This window comes from Typopeltis vanoorti, chromosome 6 (genome assembly GCF_054136105.1).
Source record: "Typopeltis vanoorti isolate ZY-2024b chromosome 6, IOZ_Tvanoo_1.0, whole genome shotgun sequence".
Lineage (NCBI taxonomy): Eukaryota > Metazoa > Arthropoda > Arachnida > Uropygi > Thelyphonidae > Typopeltis > Typopeltis vanoorti.
Window position 1 is genome coordinate 61,337,097 of NC_143554.1, and position 18,099 is coordinate 61,355,195.

At 33.0% G+C, this 18,099-nt stretch overlaps 1 protein-coding gene across 1 annotated transcript in view; it reads right to left on the minus strand.

Annotated features, from left to right (window-relative positions):
• The window catches only part of LOC150105490 (corepressor of RBPJ and splicing regulator-like), a 146,115-nt gene that overhangs the window by 67,521 nt on the left and 60,495 nt on the right, over window positions 1–18,099 (minus strand). Inside the window, exon 5 of the mRNA XM_090393970.1 lies at window positions 17,250–17,314. Within this exon, the coding sequence (XP_090250096.1) occupies window positions 17,250–17,314 (65 nt within the window). The remainder of the gene's footprint in view (window positions 1–17,249; window positions 17,315–18,099) is intronic.

The window sequence follows — 18,099 nt, forward strand, 5'->3', positions numbered from 1 at the left end:
TTTGTGAAAAAAAACTTTGATTCACTTCATCAGGAAATAGCATGAATACATTAAAAAATTACAAGCAAAGTAATAAGTTACCATTTCTAGTGAAGAATATTTGAAAACGTTTAAACAATGGAAAGCATGCATTTACTGTTACAATGGCTGCTGGTTCATGGGCTGTATACTACTGGTAGATGGAAGTGTGTAGTGATGGATAAAGGAAAACCATATTTGATGTAAAATCATCCCTTGCTTTTTTTTTTTTTTTGTTATACTGCAGAGGATACCTCATCATTTCAGCTGATTCTATGAATACTCTTGAGTAAATGTGGTAATCAACGTAGAGCATTTCAGTTTGTTGCAATTCTACTAAATGTTTTGTATCTGTTGTATGTGCTGTGAGCAATGATTTGCACTTTCTTTCATTTTCAACATCCTTGATGTGTTCTGATTGGTGTATTTTTCCCAGATCTGCCAATTTGTCCTATGTAGTGTAACTCACAACTAATCTTGTAGACACCTGGTTTTTTAAGTGGGAGATGTGGTGGTTTATGAGGTTTCAGATGATTGGGTAGAAAGTGACTTTCAGATTTTTTTCAAACGATCTTGCTATTTGTTTAAGCATTTTCAAATATTCTTCACTAGAAATGTCAACTGTTATTACTTCGCTTGTAGTTTTTTAATTTATTCATGCTATTTCCTGAAGTGAAACAAAGTATTTTCACGAAACTAGTTGAATAAAACAGTTTCTTTTTGACTTCTCTGTGTGTGTGTGTGTGTGTGTGTGGTTTAATACCAGAAAAGAGTGATTCTAATATGTCTTTCTGCCTACACAATGAGATATTAAACTAACTGTACAACATGTTGGAAATTTTTTGATGGCCTCAATTTAAAGTAGGTTTGACACAAGTAATTTGACTAAAGAACAGAGATATGGATGAATGTGTAGAGGCCAATAGGAGAATTGTGAAACAGACAGAGGCAGTACAAAATTTTTTGTTTGATTACACTGAGATTTGGTAACTTTATTTGTTATGCTTAATTTGGTTGTTATAAATAAAATTAACCTACGATATAACCTAAATTTAAACTTTTATTTAAACTAGGATCTACTGCAACTGATATTAAGTAACAGATGCACTACAGTGGGGGCAAGAGATTCTGTAGAAGTAGTACCTTTGTATCAGGTTGACTGGGTATTGGTCCTCACAAACCTCAGTCTTATAAGGTCTCAGAAGTGGCTAGCCTCTCCTTTACCAAGATTACCAAGAAACTGGAAAATCAATAAATATCCCCGAAGTAGGGCAGCAGTAACCATCCGCTCATGTCTGCTTGTAAGGAGCGGATGGTTACGGCAGCAGTAACCATCTGCTCCTTACAAGCAGACATGAGATGAGTGGAATGGTTGTAAAGAAGATTATCTTGAGCAGTGTTAGAATAAAAATAACTTGGTCAAGGTACTTCAATGTAAAAAGCAATAGGAAATGACTATTATATTTCCCAAAATAAGCTGTCAAGGAAAGAATCAACTTATCTAAATAAAAAGGTCTCTTCAGTCAACATCAAAAGAAATCAATGCATCAGTACTGAATTTGGCATGTAAAAATATTACACAGAAAGAAAAACTGAAGGAAATGAAAAACAAGCTAAGAGGACTGCCCTTTGACATTATGGGTGTATCTGAAGTAAGATGGGAAGGAAATAGAAACTTCTGGAGTGGTGAACACTGTGTTATATTCTTGAGAAGAAAAAGGGAATAGCTGTAATACTTAAGACATGGAGGCAATAGAACAGTGAACACTTTACATGGAATGATCCTAGTTAAAATAGCTAGTAAATGGTGTTATTCAAGTCTATGTAAGATATCTGTATTAAAAGGGAGATATCCCACAAATAAAATATAAGGTATAATTTTATGAAAGTAGTTATTTACATGTCTCATTTTGCATGTCATGAGTAAGATGTTTGAAATTTTTTTTTTTTTTAAACTTTGGCTACTGAAGTCTTGCTTAGATATAAAATAAATCTATAGAGATCACAGCTTAATTGTAATTTTGTAGGAGATGTCAAAAGTTTTATAATGTTTGAGCAATTTGTATATAGACATTTACAAAAATGTTGTTAATTACGAGAGAAGCATAAGTTGCTATTATCGTAGGTGATTAAATGAGCTTATCTCAGTGCATAAAAGATTGTGAAATGAAGACTGTTATAATTTCTGCTGCTTCCATTTCGAAGTAAATCTGTGAAGACAGAACTTCGTTGTTTCAAGCCAGTACTGAAAGCAGTAATGGCGATGCATGACAGTGAACCAGAGCAGAAATTATTGTAATGTATTTCTGAGCATGCACAGAAAAGAACGTTGCTAAGCATTTTCAGGTGTAGGAAAGGAACACATAGCAGGAGAAAAACTGTGGAATTTTTGTTTTCAATATATATGAAGACTGAACAGAAATTAGAAGAAAAGTTAGAAATGGAAGAATCAGAGAGTATATCCTTGTTATAAAGAGATGTTTAAAGTTTAACGTATTCATTAATCCATGTAGCAGGGTAGACATCAAAGGATATTGGATGGATAATGAGACAGGAACAGACCAATATGATCTATACCCGTAATTAGTGTTATGATGATGATTAATCCACATAGGATTTATTTCAGTTCAAGCTGAATGGAACTTTATTGATTGCCAGTTCATATAGAAATGGACTCTCAATCTGATAAGTGATTTTAACAGTTCATATGGTTTTAGTTATTTCTTCAGACTTTCAGATAGAAAGCAGAGCTATTCTTAAGTGACAAAACTGTTGATAAAGTTTTAAGAAGAATACTGAGACTTTCACATAGAAAGATGATTCATTCTAAAAGTGATGTGATTTTTAGGAGTTTATTTAATGGAGCTTGCTGTTACATTCATATAGAAAGTGAAGTTATAGAAATGTCTTGGATGAAGACAAGATATGTTTTTTTCGGTATTCTGTGGTTTTAAGATACAAGAAGAATTTGACTTACTCATGTTGCTGTCATATAGAGAGCAGTATTTATGATAGTCTATGTGTGAATTTAAGAAGGAATAAAAGTTTTCGTAGGATGCAAGAAACTGAAATTCCAGAAGATTTGTTTATACAGGATGATAATTGTTGATTTATATGATTGAAAGGAAAGTTGTACACATTATAAAGTGATTTTTCTTATTGTAACCTGAAGAATACATTGGTGCTTGCGCAGCGAAGTAGTTGATTTGATGTAAATATATATATATATATTTTTTCTCCTGTAAATTAAAGATTTTTATTTGGTTAAAATAGTGTAACGACTCAATCTCTTAATGGGTTAAGGAAGTTAAATAGGAATTTAAGAAGTTAGCATACATATGAAACAATCTGAGATACCTCCTCAACAACCTCCTGATATCCATTCTTTTATGTCCAAACCAAGTCATTTGTTCCTACAACTATCACCAACTCGCTTGCTCATCTGCTTCTCTTATCTAATGCATCAATTATCTTGCTAATTCTCCTTAATGGAAAACACACCTTACGGAATCTCCATATATCACTATCTTGTATCACTTGTCACCTATTTTTCTCTGCTTTCTTTTGTTCTAACCTTTTGTACTTGTCCATTCGTATCCACCAAACTTCTCATCTCACTACACATATTTTTCATTTCACTTCTCATTCTGATCAACTAGTTTTTCAAGTCTTGCACCCTGGCAATTACACTATCTGTCAGCCAATCATTCATTTCTTTTGTTTTCTCATTCCGACTTTCCTTCACTTTCACAGTGTCACTCACTCGCTTTTGTTTCTTCAGCTATACTTTCTTTCACTTCTATAGTCTCACTAGTTTCCATTCCATGATTTCTACAACCCACAATTACGCACTCTTTTATTCCATCTGCCAGTTTTGCATTTACCAATAACTTACAGTCCAACAGAATATCACACTTCTGGCATATCCATTTCCTCTCTTCACAAACACACTCTACATTCCATCATGAATAAATGTTGCATTCGTAGCAATTTTCCATAGCATTCTCAAAAACTCCACATTAAGTACATTTAATTTTCGTGCTGCCATTTTGCCATCGTTCACTCAAAAATAAGTAAAAGTCTGTTTCAAACACACAATCTCCACAATCACTCAGTTATGCTAAGTTATGAAAAACAAACTACACCCAAACACAAATCATTACTTTACTACAGGTGAAACAATATATCAAGTTTTTAATATTTAGGAAGTGTAAACAGAAGGCAGAAGTGAAAGAAACATAAGATGTAGAACTGCAATGGAAAAAGAGGCATTAAGAATAAAACTTATCTTTTCAACAGCCTTCTACTAAGTGGCACTTTAGCATCCTCTTATTTTGGGAGATCAAAAGATATAAAAAATAGATGAGAGACAGTGAGGAACTATATAATGGACAGAATTTAAATATGAATGTAATAGCTAAAAAAAAAAAAAAAAAAAAAAAAAAAAAAAAAAAAAAAAAAGATGATTTAAATAAATATGAAAGACCTGATATTTTATGAGTTTGAAAATGGCAATTTTGCAAATGGAAAAGCACTAAGTCAAGCTAGTATAAGAGCAAAAATACTAAAGGAAATAGGTGACATAATAAAATGTGACTGTTTAACCTTATTAAAATTACAGAAAAGAAAGTGAGAATCTTCAAACAAAGTGTAATAATCCCAATTCCAAAGAAAGTCGATGCTACAGAACTTTAGTACTGCAATGAATCTTCTGTCACATGCTTCAAAAATGCTTCTTAAAATAACACACAACAGAATAAAAAATAAAACAGAAGGGAACCTAAGTGAAGGCTAGTTTGGATTTATGGAAAAATAATGGGACAAGGCAAGCAATTCCTATCCTAAGACATAGAAAAGAGAATGGAGATAACACTTGACTGAATAAACTGGGAAAAAATGTTTATAAGTAGGGAAAGAGCCAATATACACTGGAAAGACATGTTATATATGACTATACTGAGAACAAACAGATAGATTTAGAAGAGATGAAAATTCTGAAACCACTCAAATCAAGGTCAGGCAAGGATGTTCCTTATCATCACTTCTTTTTTTTGACTGAAGAACATATAAATGAAATAAAAATGGAAATAGTATCCAATATACTCATAAAGCCAACAATTGCTGATTCAGTAACAGAACTGTAAAAGCATTTTGGAGGTCATGGAGATAATTTTTAAAAATTAGACTAAATACTCTTCTTCTCTGGTGCATCAATCCAAAGACTGGTTAGTTATAGCAGTATGTCATACCATTCTGTCTTGTGACCTCCTTTTTCTTCTTCTTTTCCCTTCTACATGTTAGGCCTACTAGCCTGTTACAGAGCTATCTTAAGCCCTTCTAAGTCATACCATCCCAAGGATAAGGTGACTAGCACTAGCCCTATGCCTCCCAGTATATTCTATGGCCGTAGCTGCGTGTTCACAGGGCTGGTTTGCCTGCTTGCGGGAGGAAAAAACCACAGATAAACCGGGGAGAAAAACCCCACTGTCACACCCAAGACCAGCTAACTTGGCTATGTCTGAGAAAGATCCTTAAGTTTCTCATGTCGGTCGGTGATGGGAATCAAACACAGGACACTCCTTTCCTAGGCATATAGTTGCGAAATGCATAGCCACTAGGTTAACTGTGTGGACTTTTAAGAACAACTTAAGGACATTTAGTATCTACTGCATGCATCTTCTATAAATATTTCCATGGTAAATATTCATAAGAGCTAGCATCAATAATTCTGCTCTCTCTATCAAATCCATGGAAACACGTGCAGCTACCCAAACTTGTTCACAGTCCAACTCCATACTCATAGAACAAGTTTCTCTTCTATTTCTGCTGTACTCCAGAACATCTTCCCCTCCCATTTTTTCTCTTCCCATGTACAGTACTAATGTATTACAGGTTGACCAACCTTTCTTGTATGGACAAAAAAAATCACCACCATGAGATGGAAACCTTACATTACCTTATAAACCTTATCTACTTCAATCAAAGGAACCATCTCTGATTGAAGTAGATAATGTTAAAGTATTAAGAAAACAAGTCAGTTGGTGAAAATAAAACTGCAGCAGAACTTCTAAAAATTGGGTGAACATCTTTAAACAAATGAAATGTATGACCTTATCAAGTTAATATAGCAAAAAGAAGAAATCCTGTAATTAACAGTAACTATAGAAGTATTTTCCTCTTGGGGCACTTGTTGCAAAAAAAAAGTTTTTTTTTTTTAAATGGAGAACTCATCCATGAGAGGTTGGTCAACCTATAATATGTTAGTACAGTGGTTGGGAACTATCTGTACTCATCTGAAAAGAATTAATGTATATGTTTCAAAATATCATTGGAAACTATCAGTGTGGCTTCTGCAAGAGAAATTCGACAAGTGATCATATTTTCACGCTCCAATACCTGTTAGAAAAACATCATGAATTTGATGAAGAATTACATCTGGTATTTGTGGACTATAAACAAGCATATAGAAGTATACGCTGAAATGCACTATGGGATACAATGAGACTTTGCAGTTACGTAGTTATCAAATATTCCAATAGGTTCCTACTGGAATATTAGTCAATTTTTTAAATACAATCTGAACTTTGCCAGAGATACTCATGATCACTGACTGTTTAATCTAGCAATGGAAAATTATTAGAGCCCTAAATGAGCAATGGAGAATGGAAATGAATATGAAGAACATCCTATTGACTTTTACTAATGAAACTGTTAAAGCCTCCATAGGTCAGTTGGTATAGACAAGTCCCTTGGATTGGAAAGATCCAAGTTTGAATCCCATCCATGACAAGAGGAACCTTTATCAGGTGTTTTCAAAAAGTGAGTTAGCTGGTCTCATAAGGAAGTGAAAGTATTTCCTTCAGGAAACTTAGATTTTTCGTCCCTCAAAAGGAAACTGGCCCCCATGGAGATATATATATATATATGTGTGTGTGTGTATAAATATACAAACATAGGAAACTAACCACAATTAGAGCCTTGTGTTATTTTTTGACACATTATGGATCTCAGGTGGTGATACATAATAGTCAATCTCCTGGATGGAGATGACACTTCACAGAACAGAAACGAGATTGTTACCTTGGAAACTCAGGATATTATACAAACCACATCTAATTTAATTAAGACAAGTAAAAGTAAACCTAGAGGCCTTGTAATATATTATATATTACATATATATTACAATATAATATATTAAATATATATACATTTCAAGGACCTATTTTAAATATCTACAAGTCAAGATTTATAGCTAACAATGATTTTTTTGACCATGGATATTTTACAATTTTACAGTTTCTAAAATCCTGAATATTATCAAGAAAATCCAAAGAAAACTTCCTTTTAAGTTATCTATGCTCAATGTTAACTTATGGTTGCAATATGGTCATCAACAAAGGCAGATTACAGAAAACTTATTACATTTGAAAGAAAGTACTGAGCAAGATTTTTGGATTAACTTGCAGTCAAATACTAGACTGAATGTAGATACAATGAAGAACTACAAACTTGTTTCAAAGATCCAACATTCTATTATTTATAAGAAGTGAGCATAAACAGTTTGGCTATGTTTGGAGGGGGTGGATGGGTGTGGCAATGCAACTTATGATATAGACAGAGAAACTTGATGATGGCACCATTAGGTCAAAATGGCCCATTAAGCTGTTGAAGAATAGAGAGAAATAATTTAGCTTGCATAAAGAGCAAGATGCCAAACATCTGTTCGAAGTACTGCTCTTCATGCAAGTAAACATCAAATTGTCAAAACAACATTAGAAGAATGGAAGCATTTGGATTATGATGCTTGTGAAGAGTAGTGAAAATTAAATGGGCTAAAAAAGTGATCAACAAGGAAGTACTTCCTTAAATAAGAGATGAAAGAAATATCATTACGACAGTGGAAAACAGAACAGGAAAATGGACAGGACATCTTCTGAGGTACAGCAATTTCTTGAAAATAATTTTTGAAGGAAAAGGTATGTGTAGAAGGCCAAAACAGAACTTTTGGAACAAGTGATTATGAAATCAGAATTGCACTGCTACATCCAAATGAAAAAGATGACAATGGATAGGAGTGAAAGGTGGTAAAATCATGATGTTGGAATCAAGAAGGAGTCCTTTAATCTCTCTCTCACACATGCACACACCATAAAACAACATGCAAACTATCAGTCTCGTTGTTTCTGATGAAGTGAATTTACGACATTTAAGAATAGATTAATATTTTGATATATATAATAGGTTAATGACTTATTTTCTAGTGCAAAGTTCTCAAATGGCATCTTAACACACACACACACACAGTTAAGGTTAACATGCATAAATAGAATGTAACTGTAGTAAATCTACATTTACAATATTCAATGATGTATTTATTTAATTATTGTCTAAAATGTTAATGTGTCATCTGGATATTAGTAGCTAAAATTTTTGTACTTTATATGCTTAATTTTAAGAATTATGTTTCAAATTATGCTCTGCCTTTTCTGGCATATAGAAATTTAACTTCAATATTTGTTGATTAAATTCAGTGATATAATTCATTTTTACTTTGCTTAATTTATTTTTACAGTAAAAAAGGTTGCATAATTAATTTTTCATGCAAAAGAATGTATACACACTTAAATTTCAGTCAGTAAGCTTGTATTTCAGACCAGATAAAAGTTAATTCCTAGAACAAACCCAAACTCAACATCAGTTCAAGATTGGTACCATCCACTTAAGAAACATCAATGGAAAAGAAAGGAACTAGCAGAACAACTGGATAAGTACCTGATTGACATAATAGGTATTACTGAACCACAGAAGATAAAAAACAGGCAAGCTCTTTCTGAGTAACAAATACAAGATGATATATTCAGGCAATAATGATCAAGGAAAAGAAGGAGCAGCTATAGCATTCAACATTAATACAAGGAAAATCTTGAATTGCAGGCAATATTAAATAGAGTGATGTGGGCAAATATAAGAATGGGGATTTGGACAACAAGACATATTTGTGCCTAAGGTACCACAGAAGGTTCTAATAACAAAGATGTGGAGGCATGTTTTGAGGACATCTCAGAAGATGTCCTCGAAAAGAAGGCAGCTTATGCAATGAATAAAGAAAAGTGGGTCCTTGTTGGAGATCTAAACAGTAGAGTAGGAAATGATTAACAGACATTTAAAAATATTTTGGGAAAATTTGGAGAAAAGCGCAAATCTAATAAAAATGGTAAGCACCTGCTGGATTTCTTCAGGACATGGAATAGATATTACAAACAGCATGTTTCAACATAAAAACATGCACAAATTCGCATGGAGAGAAGATGAAAGAAATAAGAAAAGTCCGATTGACTATGTTATTGTTGATAGCAGTTTTCCCATTTAGATCAGTGGGAAATAGGTTGAGAGTTGAGAGACACAAGAGTATAAATACAGAGAATTTGAAATGATCACCATTTAGTTTTGAACAGAATAACACTGAATCTCATATTATAAAGAAAAGTGTGTAAGAAAGTTTTAAAATGAATCAAACTTGAGCGATTTTCGGAGGTAACCCATAGACTAAAATACATGAACGTTATTCAAGAAAAAAATTAAAGAGTGAAATCAAAAACCAAACCTTGAAAAAAATTGATAAAGGTTTGCTAAACAAAAGTCGTGGGAAGACTGGTAAGAATTTAGAATACAAGGAAGGTGGCAAAATATTCTAGAGAATATTAAAAAAAAACCCTCAGAAATGGAGAAAGAGTATATAAACGTGACATAACTGAAGATAAAGATATTCTAGATGTCTGGAATAATTACTTTGAAAGACTTATATGAAACAAGCAGTGGCAGCATGGTAGTAGAAAACATTCAACAGGAATGCAATCAGATGATATTTGAAACAGAAAAAAAAACATCAAAAACCTGAAATGTGGAAGGGCAGCTGGGGTAGATGATATTTGCCTGGAATGCTCAAATGTGGAGGTAATTTTACAGTGGTTTACTGCATAATTCAGGCCTGGAATTCAGAGGGTAGCTCTCATGGCACTCATCTATAAAATCTGAAATAAAAGTGAATGAGAAAATTACAGAGGAATTTTTCTACTGAATGTTCCTGGTAAGATTTAAACAAGTATTTCTGAGAAATGGCTAAGAAAAATTGTGGAAGGGAAACTAAGAGAAGAATAAGTTGGAATCAATCCAAATAGAGGTTGTCAGGATCCAATTTTTACTATAAAGACAAACAGCTGAGAACTCATGAGAATATAACAACGATATGTATTTAAGTTTTGTAATCTGAAAAAGGCATATAACAAAGTACCTAGAAAAAAGCTGCTCAAATCACTATAGTTATACAGTGTAAGTAGAACATAATATGAAGCAATACTTAGTCAGTAGTTAGAAGTGAAGGATGTAAAAGAAGATGGTTTGATGTTAAATCAGGTGCAAGACAAGAGTGCACATTATCTCCATAGATTGCAAATGAAAATGGTATTAAACCTGATATCAAAATTGGACATGTTAATCTCAGCTCTTTACTTCATGCAGATTATGTTATACTTTTATTTAATCCAGTTCAAGTTTGCAGGATTCCATGGCTAATTGAATAACTAGTGTAATAAATTCGGTATGAAAATCAGGAATCAAAATACAAAGACAATGAAATGAAAATATGTACAAACACTGAAAACATCAACAGCATCCTAATGGAGACCTATAGAACAAGCAAAACATTTCAGCTATTTAGGCACAATTTTTAAGTAAAGATGGTAAATTAAATATGGATATAGACAATTGGTAAAGCTGGTATGGTAGGAAGCCAGCTGAATAAATTTATATGGAATTAAAAAGAATATAGTCAAAACACTAAATTAGCTGTATACAAGACAGTGTTCAAACCAATGTTAACTTACGGATCTGAGAGCTGGGTTAGAAAAAAAACTTGACCACAGACTGGAGACAAGAAAAAGACAAAAGAAGACCAATATCTAGGAGGATTTATGCAGTAAGAAGTGCCTTAGAAGACAGGAATAAAGGTCAGACAATAGTTGAGTCCTAAGAGATAGATTAATTTGGAAGAAAACAGCTGATAGGAAGTTATCAGGTCATTCCAAAAGTGATGTCATTTTTTTTAAATGAATTTTTAAAGCTTTATAAGTACGCTAAGCTGAGACGGCCTCATTCTAAGGAATTCCACCTTGCAAGAATTTCATACATAAGTTATTGTTTAAATAACCCTTTATTATTATGGAGGTCACTGAAGAGCACATCTTGCTTTTTTTTTGAAGTCAAAATGCTGCTAACACTGTAAAAATGTGCAAGAAGTGTATGGTAATAATGTTTTGAATGTGCAAAAGTGCCAGTGATGGCTCCAAAAATTTCAACAAGGGGACTTTAGCTTGAAAGACTTCCCCTTACTCTGGCATCCCCCTGTCTCTCTCTCTCAACAATGATATGCTGGAAGCCACTATTGTAAGAAATGCCAATGCAACTGTTGAAGATTTAGCAAAAATCTTAATCCATCATAATTTGTAAGAACTTGGAATAGTGTCTAAGCTCTGCAAGTGGGTTCCTCACGAACTGATGAACGACAATCGAAGAGTGTGTCAACATCTGCACTGGTCTTCATTCTCGAGAGGTTCAATCTCCATTTTTGAGTTGTGTAGTCACCGGTGATGAAAAGTGGATACTTTACAAGAATGTTAAGTACTGAAGGCAGTAGGTTCATTCAGAGGAACAGGTTAAACCTCAGCGAAAACAAGACCTTCATCCCCAGAAGGTTTTTTTAAGCATTTGGTAGTATATGGCTGGTATTATACACTTTTAACTCTTGCCACAAACTTTTTCTTGCCACACACTCTTTTCTTTCAGTTTTTAATTCATTGAGTTGTGAACAACTCAATGAATTAAAAACTGAAAGAAAAGAGGTGTTCTTTGGTCAATCAAAAGGGTGTTGTTTTTCACCATAACACACGCCATTCATAGTGCAAGAACCACCTGTATCAAGATTGAGGAATTAGGCTGGGAAAAGCTTCCACATCCTCTGTATTCTCCTGATCTTGCACCTTCAGATTACCACTTATTTCAAAGTTTGCAACATTTCATTAATGAAAATACATTAGAGGCACTGAAATTGGGTGTAAGCAATTTTTTCTTTGCCTCCAAACCTCCTGAATTCTATAAGAAATGGCATTATGAAGCTTTCACAACACTGGAAGAGCATCATTGATTCAAACAGAAAATATATACTGATATTACTGAATGACATTACTGATAGTAATGATGTAACTTTTTCATCTAGTACTATCAGAATATCCTGCATACCCTCTGAGGAATCAGGAATTTGGTGATGATGATGATGATTGTAGTTTTATGAGATCTAAAGAATTTTAAATACAAATCCTTTTGCAAGATTTCTCAACTATTTGTGAAAGTGTGATTCTGACAGTCTTATTTGGCCTCAACTTCAGTTGTTCTTTACCATGTTTCTGTTACTCTTTTTTTTAATCTCTCTTCTAAAATATGTCTGCCTAAATCTTACATGGAACACTCAATAGTATGGAAATTCCTCTGTAATTGTTTTATTTCACTTAGATGAGTACTATGAAAATTCTCTAATTATGCAATGAAGTCACTGCAAAACTTTTTTTTCTCCATATGTGATCATTTCTGGTTAAATGTCATCTGCTTTATCCACTCCACATGTTAGCTTTTGATATAATGAGGTAATAAATGAGGTAGAAAATAATTTCTACCCTAAGTATTGATATGTACTCGATGGCATTCTTCTTGAATATTTTCTACCACTGTTCTGTCATTTATTGTTTCGTTTAACATTCTTTCAAAGTGATTACTCCTTATCATACATGCACTGCCAGCCTGGTTGGCCAAGTGGTTAGCGTATCCACTCTCCAACTAAGAGACTACAGGTTCGAATCCAGGCAGCGGCATGGATGTTTGTGATCGTCTTACTAACTTTTTGTGGAAAATACATCTGCAGCCCTATCACTTTTTCTAGCAGAAAGCATCACTCCCAACACCCAATGAGGTATTGGAGTGATCATGATATCGAATGATGTCATATATGAATTACTAACTATATGTGCATTTTCCAGATCTACAAAACATAAATACAGATCCTAAATAGCTGATTTAGGATCTGTATTTATGCTGTAATTAGCTAATGATTTTCAATATTTCTTGCCTATTTTTGCACCAAATTAATTTGTTACAACAGCTATTCAATTTAGATAAGGAATCTTGCAGACTTGAAGTGAATTTTAAGAGTATAACATCATCTGCATAAAGTCAAGACATTATTTCCAATTTTGATATCAGGTTTAATGCTACTTTGCTTCATAATGTGATCCACACAGATGAACAGGAGTGAGCACAGCTTGTGCATGCACCCTCTTAAAATTGATTTTCAGACCATCTGCCAATGACATCTGGAATAGAATATCTTTAGATTTTATGCCATCTTTATTATTTAATTCATTTTATTTTTTCCACCATTTCTAAGCTTTTTAAATATTCCTCCAGAACATTTTTTTTTTACTCCAGTATTCCTATGACTTGTTTAGCTACTTTTATTACACAATGCTTTATTTTCTTATATTTTTCCCTGTATTCTTCTTCTCAGAGCACGTGATAACTTACTTGCTAAGAACTTCAAATACATTATTTACTTTTTTTTTTTTTTTTTTTTTACAAGACTACTTCTTTAATTTTATTAGTCCAACATAGAATTCTGATTTTTCCATCCTTGCAATAACTTTGCCGTGTGCCTCCACAGCTGAATCAATGTTTTCTTCAGAGTTTGTCAGTGAAAATTTTTTTTCATGTGGTTACCACCTACGAAAGGTTACTACCAAACCTATAGTACATTTGTACCATGGGTGGGTTAAGGACTCCCCCCCCCATTTTTGCCAATTTTATATTTTTTTTGTAATTTATTTTTTTTATATGGTCCAGAAACCTTGCTCTAAAGACCAAACATGAAACTTTTTCAGCCACTTTAGGCTGCCAATAAGCGGGGCAGTGGTCTCACACGGGGCGATAAAATTCATTTTCCATCTAAAGACAATCACAAGCATTCATGCCCATGGCTGGATGTGAACCTGCATCCTGCTGGTTGGAGAGTGGATATGTTAACCACTCAGCCAACCAGGCTGGAAGGAACTTTCAAATACATTTACTTCTTTTACAGGACTACCTCTTTAATTTTATGAGTCCAACATGGAGTTGGACAGTATAATACAGTATGACCCTACCTTACAATGTTCCACTTAATGATGATCATGATGCTCATATGACAATTTTCAACCGTGACCAATTCATTTACACAATGGCATATTTGCTCATAGAACAGTAGCAAGAAATTTCCATGAATCAACTAATGCACAGTTTTGTGGGCTCAGTTTGTTTATGACATTGTTATCTACCACATCTTTCTGTGTTTCGATGTTTCTCTGTCAATTATAACCTGTTTATGACTATTATTTAATTTTATTTTTGTTGACAATGGAAGATACAAATCAAAGTAAGACACTGTTGCTCCAGTGAAAAGAAGAGGACTCAAATGTATTACATCAGATAATAAAATTAAAATTACTAAAGTTAGTCATAATGGTGTTTCAAATACTGAGATAACTGCACTGTAAACTTACCACACACACACACACACACTACTGTTGTGTGTTTCAGTTGTTAAAAACAAGGATAAAGTTCTCAGTGAAGTGAAAAGTGCTATACCAGTTAATATAACAATTATCCATAAATAAACATAATACAGATTTCATCCCAGTGTTGAAAGTATCTTCAGTATAATTTTCAAATTTCAGAACAGAAACTGGTAGGTTCAACAATGAAAATGTGTGAACTGCACATACATGATACAGAGTGACATTGTCTAAGTACATTAAAGTTCTAATAAAATAACTTTAACAAGAGATCATTAATTAAAAAAATAAAATAAAATAAATTCTGGAACTTGAGAAGAACTACTTCCCATAAAAGGGATAATATTAGTCCATCAATTCTATTTAAATTCACATTACTCTCATTATTTACTAAGTAATTTAAGGAAATTACGACATCACTAGGATATACATTAAAATAAATTTTAATATACTTCAATATTTTGGCAACGTCACGTTGCCATTTTCAAGAAACTTAAGAACAAGACACGTGCACGCAGGTACAACCAACAGTAAATGAGGAAGAAGCAGGAAGCTATTATTTCTCCTAAAGTCCTGATGGTGCCCCCTAGCAGGCAATGTTGGTATTCTTGGGCGATTGGGCTGAAGGTCTTCTGATGTAGGTTTCTCAAATTTGAGGCAGTCTCATGCAGCCAAATTTGTTGAGGTTTGGATTGTTTCTTAGGACTGAAGCTAATTCCATGAAATTTAATGTATATCCTAGTGACGTTGTAATTTTCTTAAATTACTTAGTAAAAAATGCATAACCAACGTCTAAGCCTTTCCACGAGAATTACTCTCATTATTATATTACTCTGATGATCTTTGTTTCTTCCTTATTAAGTTCTATTAGTAGTCTACAAAATATAATGTCACTTTCATGATTTTAGAAAGATATAGAAGATAAATATCATATATTTATTTTTTGACACATAATTTGCTTAAATTTTTTCTATATGGTCTAAGAGCATATGCTTAACTGGCAAAAAACTTCTAATAAGATTTATTCTTTCCATGAACTATCCACAGCTTCACAAGTTCCTTTATTATTAACAATGCAATCATAAAAGCACTGTTGTCACCTAGGTTATTAAAGAAGTCTACCCACAATATCCAAATATTGTGAAAAAAAAAATGTTTATTTACATTGTTATTTGGTTGATTGCAGATGGATATTTATTGAAGTAGATCATGCGAAAAAATTAGTGGGCACCATTGTTACATAATTTACACCAGAAAGTTATTCACGTCATCTTAACTCCCGATCCCCCATGTGATAAGTGATGATAATTTTTACCCTGCTCATAACAAATTAGTGATCACTTCCTATTTCAAATCCACTGGCTATTTCTATTCTGAACTGGTCTGAGAATATCTCTATAAATAATTATATAATCAATGACATTAAATAGCCTATCTTTTATCAGTCAAATATACAGATACTATAAAGCTTCAGAATTGACAGCTTATGAGTGTTCAAGCTTTGGCAAATCCTGCTATGGGCAGGCTAAGGATTTTTTTCCCCCCATTTAATTGATTTTATATATGTATGTGTGTATATATATATATATATATATATATATACATATATATTGTATAGTTTTACTTATTTTTTACAAAGTCCAGAAACTCTGCTCTAGAGACGAAACATGAAACTTTTTCAAGCCACTTCCAATAAGTGGGACAGTGGTCTCACACCAGACAGTGAAATTCATCTTCCACCTTAAGATAATCACAAACATCCATTTCCAGGCCAAATTTTAAACCACAACCTGTTGGTTGTAGAGTGGATATGTTGACCACTCGGCCAACCAGGCCAGCTTAATCAATAACATGTTCTTTATTTCTTTTGTGTATTCTCTCTTTCCTTAAGAATTTATGCACGTCTTTATGTTTGAACATGGTATTAGAACTAATTATTACTATTAGATTTACCTTCTCTTCAAATTTTCCAAAAACATTTCTACAACTTGGGTTTTCTTTCTACTCTGATGTTTAGATCTCCAGAATTTTTCTAATTATTCCCTTTATGCTGGCTGCCTTCTGATGACTGAAAAAAACTGCTCTATTACTTTACCTTACTGTAAATTTCTATAGATCCACAGATGGAAATGATTATCAGTGTAATTTTCTCAGTGAAACTTGCCTATAGTCTAATTGATTTTTACTTACATTCGACAAGTTTATTTTAATGGTTTGTGCTCAATATTATAGCTATTCTTTCCTTTCCCTAATCCCAGTGATTGAAAGCAATCATCTTATTAGTTGAAGCATCTCACCTTTCCTCTGTTTTCTTAGTGTCAGTAACATGATTATGTTAACATGGTATTTCTCAAGTTCTTCAGCTAGCTCCACTTTATTTCTACTAAAGCTTCTCACAGAGACTGTGCTCATCTTCAAAGACTGCACTGATTATAATTCAATATGTTAAATAAATAATAATAATAATAATAATAATAATATACTATTCCATTTATTTAGTATTAGATCATAAGAGTTGCTGCTGCTATAAATTTGGATGCATGTAAGTTTTTATGCATCCAAATTTGCATATATACTTACTCTTCTCTAGGTGCATTGTATTTGCGTTGCCATTCAAATTTATACTCCGGCTCATCATCTTCTTTCTATTAAAGAAAAATGAAATTATAAATTGGATATATTATTTTATTAATTATATAATAAATTTTAAACCTTTATTGAACATATATAATTTGATTATATGATTTTTTAAAATATTTTTTATAATGAGTACTTTTTTCATGTTAGGCAAATAGCATACTTACCGTATATTATCGCGTATAATGCAAAAAATTTATGGTAAAAAATACTACTTAAAGTTAGGGGCTCGCATTATATGCAGATCCTAAAAAATATAACATCTTATTAGACTTGCACACACAATATATACTACCTAATGCCTATGCAACCAAATCTACTTGACCCACTTGCATTCGGCGACCGAGCGCGCATCGTATCTGCGCATGCGCTATCCGTCGCTGAATGATAGAGCACAGTGACATAGATACAGCACAATTTGGTATATTGGTTTAACCACAGTTCATTTTAAATATTATTCGTTAAACAAACCTAGCCTGAAAATGAGCCAACAGAAACGTAAACGTTCATCTTTTGAAGCAGGATTTAAATTGTGTGTCATGCAGTTTGCAGAAGAAATAATAACAGTGTTGCTATGAGAGAATTTGGTGTAGCAGAGAGTAATATTAGACTTTGGTGTAAGCAAAAAGACAGTCTTGAAAAAATCCCCAAAACAAAACATGCCCGTCGTGGAGATGTAGCATCCTTTCCAGAACTCGAAGAGCTAAATGAATGGATTTTGACGCAACGACAAGATGGTATTATAGTAACAAGAAATGCAATTCGTTTTCAAGCTCTACAACTCAAGAATGGT